General features: G+C 37.7%; 1 protein-coding gene across 2 annotated transcripts in view; it reads right to left on the bottom strand.

Annotated features, from left to right (window-relative positions):
• Positions 1–25,112, bottom strand: part of Myo6 (myosin VI) — a 135,105-nt gene that overhangs the window by 37,055 nt on the left and 72,938 nt on the right. For both annotated transcript variants that reach the window (XM_035443823.1, XM_035443824.1), the window contains exons 6-18: positions 24,772–24,877; positions 22,255–22,310; positions 21,718–21,815; positions 20,846–21,010; positions 18,196–18,276; positions 14,417–14,597; positions 10,821–10,965; positions 8,435–8,592; positions 7,155–7,246; positions 5,282–5,354; positions 2,576–2,703; positions 1,643–1,738; positions 1,188–1,361 (exon numbers count right to left, since the gene is read on the bottom strand). In XM_035443823.1, coding sequence (XP_035299714.1) covers positions 1,188–1,361; positions 1,643–1,738; positions 2,576–2,703; positions 5,282–5,354; positions 7,155–7,246; positions 8,435–8,592; positions 10,821–10,965; positions 14,417–14,597; positions 18,196–18,276; positions 20,846–21,010; positions 21,718–21,815; positions 22,255–22,310; positions 24,772–24,877 — 1,553 coding nt within the window. The remainder of the gene's footprint in view (positions 1–1,187; positions 1,362–1,642; positions 1,739–2,575; positions 2,704–5,281; positions 5,355–7,154; positions 7,247–8,434; positions 8,593–10,820; positions 10,966–14,416; positions 14,598–18,195; positions 18,277–20,845; positions 21,011–21,717; positions 21,816–22,254; positions 22,311–24,771; positions 24,878–25,112) is intronic.

Here is a 25,112-nt window from a genome sequence, read left to right as displayed (position 1 = left end):
CACAGTAATGTTTACATAAGTGATTCTCAGCTTGTAGGTTATGACCTCTTTGCGGTTTGCGCGACCCTTTCACAGGGGTCACATATCAGATATTCACGTGATGATCCATAACAGTAGCAAAATTACAGTTATGAAATAGAAATGAAAATAATTTTATGGTTGGGGTCACCACAACATGAGGAGCTATAGCAGGGTACAGCACCAGGAAGGTTGAGAACCACAGCTTTTTATGAATACTATTCTCAATTACATCATTTTTAATATTTAAAGTATGAATTTCAAAAAGCAAAATGAAGTTCTGTAGGAAATATAATAATACTCACTGGAAATATATAGAGAATTTAATTATATTTCTTTGTTCTACACATTGCAATTATTTATGAAAGGGTTTTTTTTAATTTTTCTATACTGAGCAATGATTATAAGCAATACTAAATGATAGTTACAAGCAAATAATAGCATTCTATCACTAAAACACATCTTGTTTTAAAATATTCCTTGTTAGAGTTCAAAGAATTAATTTCTGATTCAAAATTAATAAAATAAATTATTCTTTAACATTAAATGAGCAAATTGAAGAGTTTGCCACACCAGCGCACTCCTCTGTTAGAAAAGCTACCAGAAGCGTTGATTAAATTTTACTGTAATATGCATGCCCATGACATCATGAGAGAAAATACATTGACAACAAATCACAAACTGAACCATTAACTTGAGACGGGCTCTTTAACATAGCAGCCATGCTGTGAATAGCAGTCTGTGAAGGCAATCATTTACCTGAAACCCCTGGATGTGCCTGCTTTTCCTCTCTCAACTCAACTAGTTCTCTCTAGCCATCCCGAGCTGAACTACTGCGGCTAAACAAAACTGCTGAATGAGGAAGGAAACAGAAAACACATGGGAAAGAGAAGGCTTGAAGGTCACCCAGGCAGTTTGCAGAAGCAAGAACATTAGGAGAATCAGTCAGATATGCTGTGTGCAAACACAGTCTGAAAACATAAGCATTTCTGTATCCTCAGCTATGAGGACCACAGTCAGATAGATCCTACATACAAGCATCAATAATGCAGGTCTTCTCGAGACATGATCTACAGTATCTACTTTACAAAACAAAACCATGGTTTTTATTTTAAAGACAGCCCAAACAAAAAAACAAAACCCTTCAGTTAGTTACATAGCACAAATACCTTGAACTTGTTTCCCACGCTGATGAAGCTAAGTTTCCCTGCCTTTTGTTTGGTATCTTTGTTGTTATTTGTGGATGATTCAAATAACGCCCGTATGAACTTATCCCTGGATTCACAAATCAAGGATTCAAGAGACATATGTAGTGCATCATTATTTTTCTCCACAAATTGGGTCTGAAAAAAAAAAATCAAATAAAAAAGTTTCCATCCTCATTGTGATGAATATCCCTTAATTGAGCCCTGTCCCATGGAATTTTCAGAGAAAACACAAATGTTCTGTTTCCACACTGACCAAGACAGCAGGCCACTTCAGTGTGGGTACTTAATACTTTGAGGGTGACTAGTGCATCAAGGCGCTGAATTTTTTAAAGCTATTCAAGTTTAATGGCCAGAGGCTGCCGTGTTGTAGTGTGGCTTCGGCTTCACCATGTTCTCCTAAGTGGCGCTGTACTCACCGTCTCATAGCACACCGCCCCTGCAAAGTGCCTGATGATAAAACCTTCATCATCTCTGAGGTTCCTGTGGACAGCCAGCTTAGACTTCCTGGGAATCTGAGAAAAAAGGTACAGATATTAAGTTACTACATTGCCAAAAGACTGTCTGTCACTTCCCTTAGACAATTCCAAATGCAGGATACCTAAGATAATAAAAGCATTTTCACATTTTTCATAATTACATGACTTTTAAATGTCAAATACACTTTAAAGTGTTTGTAGAATCTAGCCAACAGTTGATTATGTCTTTGTGAAAAAAATTGGTGTAAGACCAAAACATATACATGTGTACATCTGCCACACTGAAAGCGCACACACACATGCCTTCCACACACAAAACGTAACACGCATACACACACATATACACATGTGCTACAAACAAAACATATATACATGCCTGAATGCTGCACACAAAATATTCACACATGGATGAATGCCCCACACAAAATATACATGCATGGATGAGTGCCACAAATGAAACATACACGTATTCATGCCTGCCACATGCCTGCCACATGGTTAAGAGTGCTTCCTGTTCTTCCAGAGGACTTATCTCACCTTCCCTTGTATACTGCCTGTTCTTCTTACCACTTCAGTGTCATTTCTCCCTCTGGGTGCATGAGCTACTGCACTCAGCTAAGGCTTCTCTGTCAAATATGTGCACACTCACACACATACACACACACACACACTCACACACACACACACAACCACGTACACATACACACACTTTTATGACCATCTATAGGAAATATTTGCTGGTTATATCCTAATTGTTCTATTCTTTGGATCACTTTTGACTCTAGTTGCTAACAATATCTGAAATCTAGTACAGCTGTTTGCTTAACGATTTCTCTCCCCGGCAGAAGCTCCATTGTGGAACGGCAAACTCACCGTGAGGCGGAAGTGGTCCTTGTGCTTCTGGTGAACTACAGAAGTGAAGTGCTGGTCACTCGGCTGCGGGAGACGGTTTTCTTCATCCAGAATATCCAGGATTCCGACTAACTTCACTTCAATTAAATCTATTTCAAAGTATCAAAACATTCGTAGCAGTGAAACAATGCTTTAAAGAACGTTTACTAAGGGGGCGCAGGAGAAGGGGTGGGAGTGAGAACCAAAAAAATAATAAAATTGAAAAATAAGAATGTTAACTCAGTTTCAAGAAGTATTTGGAAACAAGGTAAGAGTTAATCGTGAACATAGTCTATCAAAGGCTATCTAGAAATAGAAGAGTGTTAATTTCAAATATGATCATTTATGTAAAGGTAATATCATAGTTTTAATACAAGTTTTGTAAGAACAACTTCCCAAAGAAAGTGGCTGTTCAGCTCCTGCCTCTATGGCCCCGAGAATGTCACAGAAGAGGGTGAGAGACTCTAAGAGTGAGAACGCAAGGAAGTCTGCTGTGAGGCTGTCTCTGCAAGAAATGGTTGCATAAACATGACTGGAACAATGCCAAGATCAACAGACATTAATATGGAAAGGGGGAAATTTCGTGTGGTTCCACCCCTAGACAAAGAACTACAGGAAAATAGTGAGTTTTGGGAGAAGGAGAATTGGCCTCTCCCAGAAACAAGCCCCCTTATTGATTGTCCAATGCAGAGTGGTCAGCCTTGAAACCATATATATACAAACAACAAAATGGACTCAGCACGTTATATACGTGTGTGTGTGCGTGTGTGTGTGTGTGTGTGTGTGCGTGTGTGTGTGTGTGTGTGTGCGTGCGTGCGTGCGTGCGTGCGTGCGTGCGTGTGTGTGTGTGTGTGTGTGTGTGTGTGTGTAGATGTATGTGTATAACACTAATAAAGAAAAAGAGTCTATTAACTTGAAAGGGAGCATGGAAGGGGTGTGAGGGAAGGTGGCTGGGAAGGGTTGGATGCAGGAAAGGGAAGGGGGAAGTGATGTAATTCTATTTCAATCCAAAACATTAAAAAATAATTTTTTCAAAGATAGTAACTGATATCATAAGCATTCCTTGTGTACACTAGGGTAACAGTCTAAGGATCCAGAACCTCCACCTTTTCCAGATGACATCTACATGAAAACTCAAATAAAATACACAAGTTTTTACATACAGAGTCTCTTAATACCATGTTCAAAAATTGATTTTAAGCCTGGCTTTGGTGGCACACGCCTTTAATCCCAGCACTCAGGAGGCAGAAGCAGGCAGATCTCTGTGAGTTCAAGGCCAGCCTGGTCTCCAGAGCGAGTGTTAGGATAGGCTCCAAAGCTACACAGAGCTCTCAAAAAAAAAAATGGAAAACTTGATTTTAAAACTTTGCAACATAATTTTTAATAACAATGTATTTTTATGTTCCAACCTTTATGTTGTTTGGATTTTCTGCCTAACAAAAATAACCATAAATTTGAAGTGTCTTACATACAAGCACATATATATATATATAACACAAATATACATATATAGGCTGGAATATAGTTCCAGAATACAGAAAGAGAAGAGTTCCCATTGCAACAAACAGAAAATGACACTTCTTTGAGAACTGGAGATGAAGGAGGTTGAGCACACTGAACTAAGCTGTGAATGAAAGTATTCCAGTGGGTACTGAATGAGACAGAGTGGGACAAAGGTTCAACAGTGGGGAGAACTTACAGCAAGATTAAAAACCCCCACAGCCAAGGCCCAGAAATGAGAAAAGCTGCAGTGCTAAAGGATACTCAGTAGACCAGGGTAAAACAGGAAAGTCTTTGAAAGGCTACATTGATATAAAGTGATGCTGCACTATATTGTGTTGTCAAAGTCTAGCATATGAGTTATTGACTGGACTATCAAATTGAGTTTTCAACTCCCAGACTTGCCCAACACTTGACTTTAGAGATGGGATGGGAAAGAAAAGAGAGAGGATGGGAGATAAAGGAAATGGCTCAGTGACAAAAAAAAAAAACAAAAACAAAAAAAAAACTGAGATCAATTCTCAGCACCCACAGCAGCTTACAACCATCTTTAACTCCAGGTCCAGGGGGTCAGATGCCCTCTTCTGGCCTCTGTGGATACCAGGCATGAATGTGATTCACAGACATACATTTAGGCAAAACATCCATGCAAATAAATAAGCAAATAATAGACAAAGAGCTAGCTGGAAGGCAACAGGGTATGGTTTCTTTGTTGATAAACTCAAAGCAAAGCAGAGGCCCTGTTCTGCTGTTAACATAATATTACCTACATTTAACACAGAATGTCCAAAGCCATCTTGCAAACAGTGAAAGAAACCATCAATCCACAGAAGAACACAGGACAAAAAGCCCCATGTAAACTACGTACTTCATCACAGGAGATGACATACTGTCTGCTTGTTCCCTGAGTAGTGGAACTCCCCTCTTACCTAGTTCACAAAATAGCTTTCTAACTAGTAAACTACATAACACAACAAACAGAAATTTTAGGAAAACTTTCAACGAAGTTGACAAGAATGCTTTGCCAGGAAATATAACTGGCAAGAAGTTCTAAAGAAGACCCCCTCTCCAACACCACAGTCTCAAGTCCTTAACTATTGTTTAAACTACTGAACACAGAAGTGTTCCCAGCAAATACATTCATGGTCTGTCCCATACTTTCCAAAAGCAGAATAACAATATCCATACCTATACAGTCCTGATTGTCCACGTAATGCACTTCATTAACACCCAGGCCCTCTTTCTGATATAGTTCTTGTTCCTGTAAATCAAATATTATAATCATTAGTATGGAAATACCATACAACATAAAATGCCAGCAGTGTTTGGTGTCATTTGTATACAACAGTTACCGGTTAAAATGTAAAATCTTTAACAGCCTGTATAGCCTAAATGGTTTCCTGAAGATGGAACCAAGTTTGAATGCTTGTAGCCAAATATTAACATCAGGAAAATTAGCATGTAACTACAAATAGATGCAGAGACTTACAGCAAAATAATGTATGTAATTAGGAGGAATAATACATCAATACTATCTCAATGAAAATATATTTTCTGTATGTCAAGCCAGTATCTTCTTAAAATAAGTTTTGAATATTTTTTATCATATGGGTAACCTATACATTGAAATTAAGTTAATGTGTTCTAACATTTGTTTTTCATCAATGGTAAAATATTTCTTCTCATGACTTATATCAGGAAAGTTTCATCACATTCTAGAAGATACTGTCAACTTAGGCCCCATCTGAATTTGAAATTCATGTGTATATTTAAAGGACTGGAATAAAAGCAAACATAAATGAATACAGGGTTCCTAATTCTATATAGAGTGTGAGCTGGGCTGGTATGGAGGGAAGCATTACAGTGCGTTACAAACAAAGCACGCATGCGTGACTTTACCACAAAGGAAGGACTAATGCAGCTGAATAGAACATAGACACTGTCTTACAGGGAAGTATTTACTCATTTGTTTATGCTACAACTGATTAACTACAAGCTATTCAAAAATGAACAAAAGCTGCAATGTGCCAAAAAAAAAAACTTGCAGAGACAAAAACAATAAACTTTTGGAGAAAGTAGAGGAGAAGGCAGTGGGGGTGGATAACAAAATACTGCACATTTCAGCTCAAATACTAGGAATGGCAATGCTGATACAAAGTAGGTATAGGGTGTGGGCCAATAGCCAGGAAAAGAGATGCAAGCCTAGAGAAGTTCTGAAACACCCTTGGACCTGCCTTCTTCATCTGGAAAATGAAGGACTGGCTTGGATAAACTTTCCAGTCCCTCTGTTCTAGGATCTTCAACCAGCAAACCCCATCCCAGATGGTACAGAAGAAGGCAAACAAAGGTGTTGGTAGAAAATACTGGAGAATTCAGGTTTAAGGGGAGAAAATAATGAGCCTTGGGACAAATCAATTTATCCGAAGCTATCTTTGCTTTGAATAATCTGTAAAGAACCCTAAAATAACTTTTCCTAGTCTATCTTGGTATTCTGAACATGGCTCAGGCCCACAGTTTACATACTGAGAGCAGAGGAAGGAAGTTCCTTCCTGGGGAAGAAGTGGCAGCCCAGTCAAAGATAGGCCACTCAAAGGAAATTTGTGGTACACAAGATGACACAGAAGGAAAAGTGCTAGCCAGAGGTACTCCTGACCAGTGGCTGCTCAAAAGTCTCCTGACTGGTGGCTTTGCCCCACACGGGGATAGAGGACAAGTGGGTGCCTGAGCAAACAGAAGCAGGCACTGAGAAGGACAAGAGAGGCCAAGGCCAGAGATGAGAATGGGCAGCTGTTTAGCAGTGGCAGAAATAGAGCCAAGCAAATCAAGATGAAAAGCACAAGCTGAGCTTACTAATGAAAGTCGTGGGTAAGACTTTCCCTTCCACAAAGCTGCCCACTAGCTCTTCCAAGGGCCCCACATTTCATCTGAGCAGCTAGTGCCTGCTAGCCCACCTGCCACTTTATGTGGGACTTTATCAGCTAGGGTAATTGCAATGTGACTGTTTTCCCTGAGATTAGACAACTTGATGTGGGCCTTAAATTTCAACAACGACGTTACTCACCTCCTTCAGGATCCTCTCGTTAAAAAACTGCTGAAGTTTTTCATTGCAATAGTTAATACAGAACTGCTCAAAGCTGTTGTGCTCAAAGTACTCTAGAAACATAAAACACAGGAGAGTTGTCAGCACCCAACAACAACGCTCATTCATTTATCCCAGGATAAAATGAAGTAACAATAGTGTACATGCTTTGTTTTAAACTCAGGTCTACAAAACACATACAAGTCTTTCTCTGTCCCCAGAATGTCCTTAACTCAAGACATAAGTTGTCAGACTACACTTGGGTATCAGAGATACCTTGTTCTACCAGAAAAACACAGATGTCCTAGAGTGAAAAATCAAAATGTAAAAAGTCACTTCTCTCTAACATAAATCTCCAAAGCAAGAGTACTAAAACAACCTAAAGTATAAACATGATTTAAAATTCATGTCGTTTAGGAGATTTTTTTTTTACCTGCTTAATCCATTACCAACAAAATGCTATGATCATAACAAATCCTAAAGTTAAAGGTTGGATTATGTCTAAGACAAATGATACTCACAATTTTACGCTCTAGACATGTGTGCCATGCTAAAAAGTGTCTAAAGATCATGAAGTTCTATTGGTGATGGGAGTTTATCTGTTTCTGAATTAATTATCCTCAGCAGCAGCACTCAACTTGTCTTTATTTCAGCTGTACTCTAAGAAGATGATGGTACCCTCTCCACTGTAGCCATTTAGATGAGCATGTTTTCATTTCAGCACTAATCTGCTTCCTCTGGAAGCTTCGATGAAATGCAGACACGAACTTATACGGAAAATATGTCAGAGTCACAAGTTAGGGATACTTCTTCACCTCATCTTGACTAGATTGATAAGTACCTAGAACATGGTTAGAGCAAGCACACCCTTTGGTGTTTGCAAGGGGGTTTCAGACAGCGCTACCAAACAGAAGTCCCTCCCTGAATGTGAGAAGTACCACCCTAGAGGCTGGGGGTCCTCAACAAGGGAGGGAGGAATCAGAAATCTACCAAATATAGTCATATCCTCTCTCTCCTCCCCTTCCACCCCTCCCCTCCCCTCCCTCCTCCCCTCCTGGCCTTCAGGCTGTGAGCAGCTCTGTTCCTACTACCATGGTGCACTGAAAACTGAAACCTCTAGCCAGGATAAAGATCACCTTCTTTTGCTTCTTCCTGGTATCTGGTCGTAACAATGAGAAAAGCTAACACAACAGCTTTAGAGAAAATATTTTTATATTTGTAAAAAAAAATCAAACACAAATTAACAAAGAAATAATGCTTACCAAAACCAGCAATATCCAGGACTCCAATAAAATAAGATGATGTTTCAAAAGGAAAACACTGATTCACTCTGTTTACCACATGATCAAAAAGATGGCTATAGACAGTCTTTGCCAGAGCATCACGGGCATTGTTTGCTTGCTCCACTTTCAGAGGGACCCTACAGGAAAAAAAAAAAAAAAAAAAAAGAATATTCAAAAAAAAAGTCCTTGAAGTGACAGACTGAAAATAATGACAGATACATAAAGTCAAGGTATATCTGACACATTGGCTATGAAGAACAGCTGCCAAGTTTCAGGTGAGCAGGCAGAGATAAAATAAGAACAAAACTACAAGAGACAAACTAAAGCAATTAAAATTAGACTAAAATATACTACTGAGGAAAAGTAACCTAAAAATCATTTTAACCATCTACACCTCACTTTACACTAATATATGAAAATTATTCAGAAAAATAATTTTTCTTTTCTAAAATATGAAACAAATTTTAATTTGTGGAAACTTTAAAGTTTGGCAACTTATTTAACATAGTTAGAAAAAATACTGACATCTTAAAATTTGAATTTTCTAACTCCAGTATGTAGTAATTATATGAGAGGATGAGCAGGCTGTCTTCCTCAATAAAATTAAGTCTAAAAAAGGGAGTATCCTGGAAGAGAATTTCCAAATGCCCTGTTACATCCTAAGTACTGAGTACCATGGGAAAACACAAAAAAAGTTCCATTTTTTTAGTGACTTTAAAAATTATTCAAGTATGAGCTGGGCAGAGGTAGCACACTCCTTTAATCTCAGCAGGCCAGAGGCAGAGGCAGAATGATCTCTGTGAGTTTGAGGGCAGCCTGGTCTACAGAGCGAGTTCCTCTGGTCAGAGTTGTCCTCTGACTTCCACACGTGTCCCATGGCACACATATTTCTCATCTTCCCACCACACACAGAACAAATGAAATTAAAATACTAGACAAAATATATGGGTAATCATAGTTGTCAGTTTAGCTGCATCTGGAGTCAACTACAACATGAGCTGTGGGGCATGCTCATGTCAGGGATTTTCTTGGTCAGAACACCCACCCTAAGTGTAAGTGGCACTGAAAAATTAATTAATTGGCTGATTTATTAATTTAAAATAATGTATCACTGGGAAAAATGTGTTGTAATCTTTGGTCATTGTTGGTTTTTGAGACATGGTCTTTCTATGTATCCCAGGCTGGCCTGGAACTTAGTATCATCATCCTGTCTCCAGGATGTAATCCTTCCAAATGTTAGGATTACAGGCTTGTGCTTCCATGCTTGTCTTTGTTTTAACAGTCAAACATTTTTCTGAGTAAGTCACCGAAGTTCATTGCTGCTGTATTTAGAAAAGGATAGGGATTTGGCTTTTTCCTCAAAAGTAAAGACCTTACATTATAGTACCTGAGAATGTTAAGCCTAAATATCAATTTTATTCTACAGTATCTGAAACCAAAGTTCAAAAAATATACACTAGTAAGCCAAAACTGTATAATCTGGCACAAGATGGGGGGGCAGTGTTCACTTGGTGAAGTATCTGCCACAAAACATGAGGACATAAATTGACATCTTCAGCATGACTGTAAAGGCTGGGTGTGGTGACTGCATCTGTAACCCCACTGTGGAGAGAGACTCAATAGGGGTCACTGAGCAGCCTGCCCAGCAGAATTGATGGGCTTAATGAGAACACCTGTCTCAAAAGATGAGTAGAGAATGATTGAGAAAGATACCCACATAAGCCTCTAGCCTACACACACACACACACACACACTACACAGGCACCAAGTGTACACACACTCTGTAGACAACCCCCCTAACATGTATAAACATCACACTCACACATATATCCACACATCAGACAATCGAATAAATACTTCCTAGGGGACAAGAAATTAAAAAAAAAAAATTGGCTAGAACCTTATTTTCTATCACTTGCAATTTTCTCTAAATGAAAAATAAGTATAAAGTGAAGCTCTGTTTCCTGGATATTCTATAAAGTGAGTTACACTTAGTAGGAGTGCAAGTACTGGACAACCACTTTTGAGGTAAAATGATCTGTTGCATAAAACAATCAGATATCTTGTTACCGACTCACATTTTTATAGCTGAGCAAAAGCAAACCTCACTTGCCTAATGAACTCCATTTTTGTGTCACGCAGAATATCTGCAATAGACAACTCCAAGCAGTGCAAATCCCCATTTATTTGTGCGGCGAACCGCAGTCGTTGGAAGCACAGAATTTTCATCTATCAAGCACAACTTGAACATTAAAATGGGAAGAATGAATGATGCACACAAGCATTGATCTTAACTCCACGTTCTCCAAACACACACGTTTTTCCTTAGCAAACCACAAGGCAGGAGCAGTGAAGAAGAACTCACTTTATAACAGTTCCTTTGGTGCCCCCTGCTGTGGTGAGCATCACTCTGGTGGTTAAACTGACTCGAAGATCATCTTGGTCCAACCCCAGCAATTCAGCGCAATATTCCAATGACGGGGCGGATTTGTTCTTCAGATTGCAGCCACCTAATGGGAATGTTTCAATGTGAAATTAATAAGCACTTGATAAGCAAGATCTTCTAGGACCATTTCTTAGAATCTTCTTCACTTGTGCAATATTATGGGATAAATGAGGCTCATTTCTAACTTTCAAACCCAGCCCACTTTTTTTCTATCCTTGCTGGATAGCCCTACTAACAAGTTAAATAGAAAACCCTAGCACAGGTCAAATCCACGGTGTTAGAGACTCTTCCTGCCAGCAGATTCACCCAGTTTCTGTTCCCTGCTGCCAACTGATGCAAAAGTATTCTGAAAATTTCCAGAAATAAACAATTCCTAAGTTTTAACTTGTACATTCTTCTGAAGAGTGTGACAGAAATCTCCTGCCATCCTGCCAGGATGATAATCCGTTTCTCTGACATATCTACACTAAAATTACACAAAAAAGTTGCCACCAGGCAGCCATTAGTTTATTTAACTATTTCTTCCTTTTTACCATATTACAGCATGTCTCACAAGAGTGAGGTAGGTCAACAGAAGGATTTTTTTTTTTAATCTTGGAAAGGCAAAAACTAAAAATAATACAGAGCATTCATGTAACTCCCTAAAAACATTCTCTAAATGTTTTTATTACTGTTATGTTGTTTATTGTGATATTGTTACTGTTGAGGCTGTTGAGGCATACAAACTTGTTTCATGGGATTTTTAAAACATAGGCAGTTGTAACAGGTATTTTCTATACTTCCACCAAATAGAACAGTTTTATAACATCGGGGAGCCTTACAAAGGTTTACTGGAAAATGAACTTTATGTTAAAATCATTACAAAAGTACTGGGTTTCTGTGCAAGTCACTATGACAATGCAAAGCTGAATTTTCTAGGAAGAAGGAGGGGGGAAGCATTTTTAATTAGCAGGGAATGATTTGGATCTATGGGAAGTCATAGAAAAAATGAAGATTAATACAACAAAAGTTTAGCTATAAAAATAAAAAATATGTAATGTTTATCTCACCCCAATCTCACCAGCATTCTGTTTTTTTTCTCCCACAACAGAAAGGAGTTTTTTAAAGTAAGAGAGAAAGCAAACATATGCTAAGTCCCTTTTGTTCACTTAGCATGCTTCAGCAGGTCACACGAGTTTTGGGTATTCTATACAGCTGCATGCTCTTCCTTGGGGCAGGAATAAGAGTCAGGAAGGAGCCACTTACCACACTCTACCATTCCCATGTATATCAACTATTCTACACTTTAAATTACTTTTGTTTATTGTTTAGCCTCTCCCAAAGCTCCCTTTCTGTAACAATGCTAAAATACAAACAAAATATATGTTGCAATATACTTTCAAAGGAAATTTTCTAATTCCTCTCTTTAAAAACTCTAAAGATTACTAATGCATTTTCCAAGTACCTAATTTTTTAATGCATCTTCATTTCAAAGAATAATTCTCTGTATATTATTTGATTTATTCCCTTACTATCTGCCAAACACCAGTACTCAAAATACTTTGAAACTACTTATTTCCCTGGTCTCCTCAGCATGAGTTGGGGGCTGATATCTCTTTATAGTGAGGAAAAAAAGACACGGAATGGACAAGGTCATACAAGCAGATAGCACATGATGAAACAATTCAATTGATGGTCATGTGTTCATCCATTACACTATGTTGTGTCTAACATTATTGACTTCACAGATCACAGGACAATAGATCTGAAACTCACTGAAGACTGTCTATCTTAGTCTGCTTACTCACAAATGACAAGGTTCAGTGGCCCGAAGGTAATGAGAGACAATTACAACAATCTCCTGAACCAGTCAGACATAAGACCAACCAGGCTCTCAAGTCTATTACTTTATTAGTAGCCATGCTCAGTACTACTATGTCTGTTCCCTATCTGCAAAATGGAGGCACCTCTGATCTCATCATTTTTATATGCTTTAATTATAATTATGAAGGATCTTATGCATACCCCCACCCAGTGCTTGGGATCAAATGTAGGGCCTCAAAAGGGCTAAGCAAAGCTGGGGTACACATCTGTAATCCCCAAACTTGGAGGTGGAGGCTGGAAGATCACTTTGAGGCCAGCCTAAGCTATATGAGACCTGTCTCCAAAAGGGGGAGAGAGGTTGCTGGAGAGGTGGCTCAGTGATTAAGAGCACTTTTTGTTCTTCCAGAGAACCCAGGTTCAGTTTCCAGCACTCACAAGGTGGCTATAGTTCCAGTTCCATAGGATCTGACACCCTCTTATGGCTTTTATGGGTATCAAGCACACATGTACAGTGCATGCACTCATACATTTAAAAAAAAAAACTTCAAATTTTAAAAGGAGGGAGAGATGGAAACAGTGGAGAGGAGGGGAAGTACTCCATCTACACTGAGATAATCTTGAGCCTAACACATTGTTTAAGCAGTCTTTCTTTCTTTCTCTGAGGTCCCCTTTCTTTTTCTTTTTTTTTTTTCTTTTTTTGAGACAGGGTTTCCCTGTGTAGCTTTGGAGCCTATCCTGGCACTCGCTCTGGAGATCAGGCTGGCCTCGAACTCACAGAGATCCACCTGCCTCTGCTTCCCGAGTGCTGGGATTAAAGGCATGCGCCACCAATGCCCAGCTGAGGTCCCCTTTCTATGTGTGTACTTTTATTAGGAATTGCACTTTTTAAAGGCACTTACAGATTATCTCATTTTGCAAAAGAATATACCTATGGGATCTGACACCAAAGTCCATAGTATTAAGTGATTCTTCCGACTCTTAATGCATCCTTGGTGTAAGTTTCTAGCAAAATGTATTAATGCAGGACTAGTAAATGTTTTCTTCTGAGGGAGAAGGCAGCAAATATTTTTGGTTTCAGAGGGCAAGGTCTCCAAGGAGCACAGCTTTGCCACTGTAGCACTCACACTGGCATAAACCATACATAGACAATGGAAGAAGCTATATTCCCCTAAAATTTTATTTGCAAAAACAGGTGATGGGCTAGACTTATCAATTCTATATTCATTTAAGAAATCTGCAATTATATGTAAAGTCTTACTGTTTGCATAAGAAATGGAAACATCAAAACTGGAAAGTTACTATCTTGGTTGAATTTAAATCCTTTTCAACTTCCATAAGAATGAGATTTCCATTTTTATCTCCCACTAAAGAATGATAGGCTGTTGTTTGTTAAATTACCCCCATTGACTGATTCAAATTTAGATCTATGAAACAGCAAAAGCAAAACAGATATTAACAGATAAAAGAAGTATTCCATTAACTATTAAAAGTGCATTATTAGCTGGAAAAAATTTAAGTATAAACCACATAATAGCAACTAATTTTTTCAAAACAATTTCTTTATCTGACAAATTGCCTTGTAACAGAGAGTGTCCCAGAAATTTGTCATAATATCAACAAACTACACACAAATGACTAAATATTCATATTACTAGGAGATGACAAACATTGTACTCAATTTTATTCTTTAGTTAAAAACTTAAAGAAACAACCTGAAGTGCTTCCGGCTTCCTCAAAATCAATATTTCCAAGGTGCAGGACACCAGCTACGACTCGAAACAGATCAAGCTTTTCTTCATCATCCAAACCAATCTTTTTCATGGCTGTGCACATCCTAATAAAATCTCCATGGTCATCTAGTAGAGGATCTTTCAAGGAACCTGCCTTAACATACTATAAAACAAGAGGGTATCAGCTGATGGGTCTTTATGTGATTCAAGTAAATTAAAATCTACAGCAGTAGGTCTGTTAATGCAATATACAACATGCAAAAATAAAATCTGTCAACAAAATCTGTTTAAAAACAGAATGGTATACAAAGTGTATGCAAGAGCTCTCTCTATTATATCTTTCAACTTCATGTGAACCTACAATTCTTTCAATTAAAACAGTGGAATAAGAAGTTTTGTAGTTAAAGTATGATGCTAACTCTAAAGTATTGTGAGTCTAGGATGTCAGATAAATGCAAATTATTGAAAAGGTAATGAATGGCTGGCTGAAATGAAGCAACAGCTTCCAATCAAAAAGAAAAAAAAAGTAGTAATGGATGTGTTTACCCATCTGACTCTGGTAATTCACAATTTATACAATGAGAAATGTTCATGGTAACCCATGTAGGTTACAAATATATGCAATTTTGTCAGTTAAAAAATGTGAAAAAAACAGGATAAGTAAAAAGAATTGTAATAAAGAATTTAATGTGCCAATAATCATGGCACTGGATTAACTACTGACAGTTACATAATATAAACAGAAGCAAATCCAGACAAGATAACAGCATCTCCATGGCCTGACAAATAGTCCTGTAACTTTTCTATTGTATGTATGAGATGAGGTGAATTACTACACAATAGGGTAACTCCAGGAATCCATGCAATGGCTTTCTGGATTTAAAAAACAAAAAAGAGAGAGAAATCTGTTTTTCTCTCCTAGAAAAACTTTCATCTCAAGCATTCATATGTTAGGATCTAGCAAACTCAGAGAGTGAAGAAAGTTAGGCCTGCAAAACAAAAAGAAGTAACAAAAAGAAAAGTTACTAGACACAGAAAAACTGATCTAGGAATTTTCCAGAACTTGAGCATTAAAAGCTAAAGTTAAAATGAGGAAACTCAGCATCAGAATTAATGAGGATTAAAGCTGAGTGATGTTTTCTTCTCCCAGCATGCAACTGCTTCTCATCTCCCAGCATGCAACTACTTCTCCAGTTAACAGTATGCCTGCTTTTCACAAGATGGCTTTAAATGTCTGATTGTGTGCCAGATTTCCGGAAAATGTCTAGAAAATGAAATTCTATTTTACTCTTTAAAAGAAGCAAAAGCAACATTCACATGCAAAGTTTAAAGAAACTATCATGCAGAATTTTTAGTCTCGCAGCTGAGCATCTGCAGCATTTAAATGCTGTTTTCTAATCAAATTTTCATGAACGTATTGGCTTCACGGTAGACTGAAAATACTGCATTCTCCTAAATTTACACACGGCATAAAGACACCCAGGCAGAATGAAGCAAAGGGTTTAATTAGTCAAAATGATCACCTCATCCTCCTGACAAAGAAGACATAAAAAGTAATTTAGATATATTAATCCACAGCTCGCCTTTATATATTATACACATGCACATTCTCTTTCAGTGAAGTAAGATTTCTGATAAAGCATTCTCACTATAAAATATGGAAAGATGGCGTTTTCCTCCTAGCACAGTGCATTCTATTCTTTGGAGGCTAAGCATCGGCTTTCTCTTCTCTTTACTGCTGTTTCCTATGCTTTTGTGCTTTTTATTTGTTTCCCCTACAGAACCACTGCAATTGTCCTGGATGTGTTTTGATTATTTTAATGGAAAGACTATAACATATATATTATGATGGTATGTTATGAAAACATAGTCTTTTAAAGACACAGTAAAGTAAATGCTGTAATAAACATTGATGTTGCTTCCAAAAGTCTCAGCCATGGCTATGACATAAAATTTACACAGAACTCAGATTATCTTTGTCTAAAATGACATGCAAAGTATCACATTAAACAAGTATTAACTGCAGTTTCATGTGTTCATAATTTGAAATGAGAATTTTATTTTCTTTCTATGCATTTATATTAATGTACTTTACACATAATTTATCTTACCCAGTCTGAGTAAAGTCAAAACATCTAATTGGCAAGTACAGAACCATTAAAAACTGCTAACAGTAAAAAGTTAAATGACATTAATATGTTTTAAAAATAATAGTCAAGATTAACTAGTACCAATAACTAATCCTGAACTTAAATGTGATGTTTAGAGACAGTTTGACTCATTACTTGAATTCTGTGAGTTAAAATGTATAAAAGTTTAAAATTCTTAAACATTTAATAATTACATCATTCTTATTTAGTGAGATCAAAATATATAAAAGTGCATAATATATTCCAGATAAATGATTGATACAGCATTATAATATGTGATCAGCCTTTCACAAGAATGCTTAAGGTATTTACTGTCTATTTCAACTCTTTCTTCGGTAGACAAAAAACTAATAGGCATACTGCATGCTTTCTATTGCTGTTCCTCAAAAGGCTCATGTGTGGAAGACTTGGTTCCCAATGCAGCAGTACTCAGAGGAGTGGCTGGGAAGTGACTGCATCATGGAGACATTGACCCGGCCAACAGGTTAATCCACTGATGGGCTCAAAATGTGATGGGTAGGTGATGGAAACTTTGCTGACTGAACTAGTTAGAGATCTTGTAGTCTTTACCTTGTCCCTGACACATACACCCTCTCTCTTTCCTTTCCTCCACTTTGCCTCCCACTCACTTCCAGCCACCATGTGGTGAGCAGTTTTACCTAATGATCTGCCCTCTGCTGTCAATTATCCCTCACCGTGGCCCAGAATCATGGAGACCACTAACTGTGGAATATTACTTTAATTATGTAAAGGTGCGTTAACGTTTATTTCTGCTGCATTTGTTTAATTATGTAAAGGTATGTTGCTGTTTCACCTTGCCTGCCTACAGCAACTGATTGGTCTACTAAAAAAACTCAATGGTCAATAGCTGGCTGTAGAGGGATAAGCAGGACTGGCCGGCAGAGAGAAGTAAGAGGAATCTAGTTTCGAGGGAGAAGAGAGAACAAAAGACAAAGAGAGGGAGACGTCCGGGGCTGGCCAGCCAGCCAGGCAGCTGCCAGCCAGCCAGATACAGAATAGGACACACCGAATAAAAGAAAGGTAAAAAGCCCCAAGGCAAAATGTAGAAGGAGAGAAACAGGTTAATTTAAGTTAAAAGAGCTAGTGGGACAAGCATGAGCTAAGGTCAAGAATTCATAACTAATATTAAATCTCCGTATCACGATTTGAGAGATGGTTGGTGGACCAAAGAAAACCTGTTACAACTAACCATGGACTGAAATATAAAATCATGAGCAAAAACAAATATTCCCCCTTCAAGATGATTTACTCATGCATTTTGTCACAGCAGTGGAAAGCTTACTAATAAATATACTTAATTACTAATAGTAGTATCAGAGTAAACTGCTAAAATAGGATGATTCTTAAGTAATTTCATAGCATAGAAATTCAAAAAAGAACACGAGGAAAGCAATGCATTTGGGCCCAAGGAGAACTGCACCTTGCTGTTCTATATATGACAGAGGTTAAGAGTGTCCCACTACAAGAGAGACTTGTATCATAATGTGATTTGAAAACATAAACCTGAAAGCAAAAAGTTCCAAAACAAAGACATATCCATCAGCAATATTTTTACATTAAAAATTTTAATTAAAAAATCATCTACTATACCTCAGGACTTTTTCGGTTCTGTAAAATCTGCTTGTCAGTTTCTTTGTTAGCGAAGTACCTAGTGCAACCTCGGTTTAAGTACTAGGAAAAGAATTGATGATACAATTAACATAGGATCCACCGGGAAAGAACATTACTACATAGTAAATTCAAGTTCAGCTTGAACTACATAATGAACCTCTGCCTTAAGCAAAGAAACAAACAAAAACTAGAGCCCTGAAGGTGAAACTTGGTGACCCAGGATTAACCTTAGTATGCACAAGGCCTTGGGATTAATCTCAAGAATTGCAAAAGCACTAAAGGTCTCGGAAAGAGACTATTTCTTCCAGCCTTGCTATGTTAAGAGTCTGTACCTATTCTTGCCATCTACTGTTACTCTAAGTAAGTTTACTTTATATTCTTGAATTTTTGCCTGACTGCACCAAACGCTTCCATTAAAATGTGTAAAAGTATTTTTAAATTTCTAGTAATGTTGATCATTTTTAACTTTTTATTTCAAAAACTACATTTGTAGTTAACACAAATATGTTAAGCCAGTCAGTCTCTATAAATAGGTTTAGATAAAGTAATGACAAAATAAAGTTCAACCATTTTGAGAGCATTTACACTATTCCTTTGTGTTTACAACTTGATCGGAGCTGGGCGTTGGTAGCGCACACCTTTAATCCCAGCACTTGGGAGGCAGAGGCAGGCGGATATCTGTGAGTTCGAGGCCAGCCTGGTCTCCAGAGTGAGTGCCAGGATAGGCTCCAAAGCTACACAGAGAAACCCTGTCTCTAAAAACAAACAAACAAACAAACAAAAAAAAACAAATACAACTTGATCGGTAAATTATAAGGACAGAGTATATCAAAAAAACTGATGAAATTATCAAAACATCTTCATACCATTTAATATATACATATATATGGGATAAAAGTATGGTTTTTTATAACATGACAGGAATGTCCAAAATGGCATATGTATGTCCCCTGCTTTCAATCTTGGCAACACTGAGACTGCCCTAGAAGAAATGAAATCCGTCCTGGTGGTCCATACCACAAAGGCAGGAAAGCCTTTAGTTGCTTTTGGTAGCTGCCCTTGCAGGATGCCCCTCACTGTACAGGGAAAGGCTGTAACTTCTGAGACTGAAATGCTATACTCCCAAGCCTCCAAGCAAAAGGAAATACTATATTAAAACCGTAACAGTCACTTTACTTTCTAGCCAGCTAAGTGTTGTCAAAATCTAGACATATATCATAATTCATGTGATTTCTAGTAACTTGTATTTCTTTTAAAAAAAAATCAAAAAAATTCCTCCTCTTTTTTTGTGAAAATATGATAAGCAATTATCTTCCCATTCCAATTAATTTGAGAATCTATTAATTGGAGGTCAGAAGAGGAAGTCAAATCACTTCAGACTGACAGGTGGTTGTGAGCCATCATGTGCATGCCAGGAACTGAACCCAGGTCCTCTGCAAGAGCAGCCATTGCTCCTAACTGTGGAGCCACCTCTCCAGCCCACACCAGCATTCTTTCAAGCAATCAAGTCTTCCACTAGGATTTTCAAATCTGTAATTATCACAGCATTGGGGGTGGGACAGGGTTGTATAGTTTCTTACTATTCAGCATAACAATCAGACAATTGTGTGCATTTTCCACCACATTCTAAGTTGCCCAGGAACAGGATAATGCCTTATTTATCTTTTAATCCTGGCACAATGTCTAGCACCCAATAATCAACCAAGCAATAAGCGTTTATTGCTGAACTGAACAAAGGGGTATAATGATGCATTATTTATTAACATTGGCTCAGTGATCAAAGTTTCTACGGCTACACTAAAGGTAATTTTAAGGCTAGTATTACAAAACCTTATAAATTTCCAACTGGGTTTAAATAAGATTTTAAACAACTGTCCTTTTACCTACTGAATTACATGCCTTCTCATATACTATTATGCATGTTGAGAATCACTTATCTCATGTATTTTGAAAAAGTGATTCAGATTGCAGAGTTGCTTACATTTCAGAGTATTTGCATAAAGTTTCATTTTCCTGGTGAGCTCACAAATTCAAAACTACAAAGACCCAGACTTCACAGTATTTGAGATTTGGGGTTTTCATATTAGAGATACTGAACTCATGATAGACTTACAAATAAATCTCAACAGAGAGGTCGTCAGCAAGACTATAAGTCTAACACATCATCTGGTTACATCTCAGGTATCCATGGTGTCGAAGGGGAATCAATACCTTGGCCCCTTCTGGATAGTAGATACCTAAGTTTGCGAACCTTTTAAAACAGCATCACACTTGTACATGATCTGCAAACACACAGCCTGTCAAATACTTCGAATTATGTGGAAATTATTTATAATCCTTACTACAATGTAAACATTCTGCGAAGGAATATTATTCCTTGCTATTTAGTAAAAATAATACAGAACTAATACATGCTCAGTATAGATGTATTCTTTCTTATCCCCAATATTTTCAATTCATGATTAATTAAGCCTGAGATATAAAATCTGCAGATTCAGAAAGCCCACCATACTTCATTTAATGTTAGTTATATACAAATACATCTAGGTATCAAAATGCAGTGAGTTTTAGCACTGAGAGAGTAAACAATTTGCAAACCTCGTATAAAATGTGTTTTCCTTCAACCTACCCGAAAATTATCTGGAGAACTCAAGTGAAGCTTCTCCCTAATGTCTTCTGAAGCCCCAGCACACAACCTGTAAAAAATATGGTAATTCCGCTCCTCTTTGCCTTGAACACAGATCCTAGACTTCTCTAGGAGATAATGAGAAACGAATCCTCCAACAACTGAACTCTAAAAGACAAAACAGAAAATACATTTTTTGCATCTATGGAACTGAAATATAACTTAATGTTAATTCAATCTTTTCTAATAATCATTTGCTTAGCAAAGAAGTCAAAAAATTTATCAAATATTACAAAAAAAAAACTAAATGTAAGCTCAGAGTATTTCTACAGCTCATCCTTCATTTTAAACACTGTTATCATCCGGTCTCCACCCTGATCCCTTCTAGCTTTTGAGCCTCTGCAGAATCAGAACTGACTTTGTGGTCGGCCCAGTGTCCCCAGCAGCCCACTGGGCAGCTGCTGAAGAGCTGTCAGACTGCCATCAAACTCACCTCATGCTGAGAAGACACTAACTGCTCTGATGTGATCCTCACAGACTATACAGATCCACAGATATACACATCACTATGTACCATGCTGTGCCCGTGAACATGAACATTATTACATGTTATCAAAACAATGAAAGAATCAAGTATGAGAAAAAATTAACTACAACGCTATGATTGATAACGCAGTCAACTCCAATATTTTAATTTAAACTGAATAGAAATTCTGAAGTCACTGTAAATGCACACAAGCACACACACCATAATAATTACAATAATAATCATAGTAATAATCTTAGGAAGAACTGTGCTAATTCCAATTCTAATAAGACCCTTACACTTACCACAAACACTCCCCTAATGTATCCCAAAAGCAGCTTTCTTTTACCTTTTCATTGAAGTGAATTTCCACAAATTTTCCAAATCGACTGCTATTATTGTTACGAACAGTCTTTGCATTTCCAAAGGCTTCTAAAAGAGGGTTAGCTGTTGAAAAAGAAATGAAAATGCTTCACCAGAAAAATCACGAGAAAGGCATGAAGAGAAATTATAAAGCAATATACATATTACATCTCCACAGGGGAAAATTCGGGGAAAGTGATGGAATAGATGCTTTTAGAAATATTAGTATGGAAGAATTATCCAGCAATGTCAAATTCCACAAGTGTGAAATGTTAACCCGCTGTCATGGTTTTATTTTTGATTGACAAGTGGACAAGGTCTAACGTCATCTATGAGACTAGCCTCTGGCACAGAGAAAGACAATAGGTTAATAGATCAGCATGAAAGTAATATCTGAGCAAATATTTATAGGAGGTAGAAAGTCTCTTCCACCTCTGAAAGAAAAGCATTGTAGGTCTCAGATAAGATTCTTCTAAGTTAACTTTAGAGGTACCCAACATTAAAAAATAAAAATCAACAATACCTTCAACAATTCTATCATCAATATCTTGACCAGTTCCATAAGATTCTGTCAGGTATCTGTTTAAAATATAGAATTTTAAAAAACTGAATAATATTCAGGACAATATATTTATAAATTTACTATTTAACATATATATCAAACTGAAACATGGAACATGGATCATCATTGTAACTGTTTAGTATTGTTTTTAAATTTTTTTATATTTTTATTTATGCTTCTGTATGTGTCTTGTGTGGGTATGTGCAGGTCATGGAATTATATGTTTGGAAATACTCTGATTTTTAACAAATTTTCAACTAGATTTACATAAGTATCCCATTAACTATTTAACTTAATAACTCTATACACTTCCATAAGAAATAGAAACCTTCATAAAGAACCCCACCATGAAAAAACTAAGAACTGTAATAAATTAGAAACAATACTGATAATAATTCAGAATGTGCTGGTCCTAGCAGTATCTTCACCACTGGATTTAACTTCCTTTGGTATGTGTGATGATTGGCATTGATCATCAACTCCATAGGACCTAGAATGACCTAGAAGACAGGTCTATGGCCACGTCTGTGAGGGATTGATATTTGTTAGATAACTGAGGTGGGAAGACCCACCCTTAGCATGAGTGACAGCATGCCATGTACTGGGATCCCAGACCATGTGGAGAAGGTCTAACAGGCTAAGGACAGCACTCACTCATCCCTCTCTACTCCCTGACTGTGGGTGGCTTCAATGTGACCAACTCCTGCCAGCACGCCTTCTCCACCATGGTGTGTTTGAACCCTTGAACCATGAGTCAAGATGAACTCTTCCTCTCTTGATTCCTTCTTGTCTGATATTTTGTCACAGCAATGAGACAATTTACAGAATTTAAATTAAAGAATAAGACTATAGTCATGTGGCAATGCTCCTTCCACTTTAAAAAGGTTGTGGCTATACACCACGTGTTGAGAGTTTTGTATAATGGTAGAAAGGGGATCTGATGAGAGAGGGATAAGAGGAAGTCTAAATAAAAAGTAGTTTCAAATATATTTCAAAGCACCAACATTGAGAATACAATGGAGATCCATAGCCAAGCGCCAGGCCAAGCTCTGGAAATCCAATCAAAGAGAGGGAGGAGGGATTATATGAGCAAAAGGGGTCAAGAATGAGACAGGGGAACCCACAGAGACAACTCACTTAACTTCTGGGAGCTCACTGACTTTAGACTAACAGCTGGGAACCTGCATGGGACTGAACTAGGCCCTCTGCATGTGGGCGACAGTTTGGTAGCCTGGTCTGTTTGTGGGACTCCTGTCAGTGGGACCAGGATCTATCCCTGGTACATGAGCTGGCTTTTTGGATGGAATGCCTTACTCAACCTCGATGAAGGGGGGATGGTTTTTGTCCTGCATCAACTCAATGTACCAGGCTTTGTTGACTCTTCACAGGAGGCCTTACCCTTTTTCTGAGGAGTGGATGTGGGGTAGGTTGGGGGGACATAAGGAGAGGAGAGGGATGAGGGGAGAGAAGGTGAACTGTGGTTTGTATGTAAAATGAATAAAAATTTTAATTAAAGAAAGACAATAGAATGTCCATTTGGATTTTGAAAGAATATTCCTGGGTTTGTCACTGCCTATCAAGCACTAACTTCATATAGAATCCTCCAAGAAACAACACATCAGAGCCAGCTATCTACAACAGAGAGATTGACTTCCACGCTTCTTTCTTCCAAACTATTCCATACAGTATACAACAGTATTAAAAGTCAATCTGCTTAAATACCCTGTGATTACCCCTACACACACACACACACACACACACACACACACACACACACACTCAAAACTGCACTATTCACAATGGCCAAATAACAGAAACAACCCAACTGCCTATCAATACATGTACAAATACAGCAAATAAAATAAATTCCTGCAATGAAATTTATTCAGCCCTAAAATTCAGGAAGGAAATTCTAATGCATACTATAACATACTATAACACTAGTGATTATATCTTTTTAAGAGTCAGGGTCTTATAAAGTTTTTTAGGCTCCTATGCCCTTGAAACGAAAGTTATCTTCCTGACTCAATCTCCTAAGAAGCTGAGGGTGTGTGTGTGTGTGTGTGTGTGTGTGTGAATTGTGTGTGTACACACATAGGTGCATGTCACTATAACCAGCTCAAACGTGAGTGAATCCCATATTAAACTAAATGAAACAAAGAAGTCACTGAAAGACTAATACTATATGATGCTGCTTAAATAGGTACTCAGAGAAACTCATAGAAACCCAAACAGGAAGTAATATCTTATTTATGTACTATTTAATGAGTACAGCATCTGAAGGAGTAATAGTTTATTCATGTGCTTTGTACAGTTCTGGGTTTTGTGAGGTGAGGAATAGAAACAACGCAATGACATGAATGTGACGATGTGAGTGTGCTTAGCATTGCTGAACTTCAAAGTGGGCAGTCGACAAACTTAGTGGTAAAGCTTTCTTTTACTACTGCTCAGAACATTTCAGATCAGCTAAATACTCACCTTAGAACAAACTTTGTATTTTCTGTTTTGCCAGCTCCCGATTCTCCAGACACAATGATAGACTGACTCATCTTGAGCACCTTCATGTCTCGAAAAGCCTTGTCAGCTGGAGGCAAAGTAAGACAGTAATACAGCAAGCTGAGTCACTGACAAGAGTTTAGTGTAAGGGTCTTTACTCCTAAAGAAGTCATGAATGTGTGTTAAAAGTCATCCAAAGGTTTCTGTAAGCATTCACTTGCAATGTTCCTAAAAGACAAGTAATAGGAAATCCGAACATCTCAAGATTGTGCTAGAGTGTTAGATTGTCTCCACATTGACTTTGGCTCAGCTTGCCCAAATGC

The sequence above is a fragment of the Cricetulus griseus genome, chromosome 4 (assembly GCF_003668045.3).
Source record: "Cricetulus griseus strain 17A/GY chromosome 4, alternate assembly CriGri-PICRH-1.0, whole genome shotgun sequence".
Classification (NCBI taxonomy): domain Eukaryota; kingdom Metazoa; phylum Chordata; class Mammalia; order Rodentia; family Cricetidae; genus Cricetulus; species Cricetulus griseus.
The sequence above is the reverse complement of the archived record's forward strand: the minus strand, read 5'-3'. Positions and strand labels throughout refer to the sequence as shown.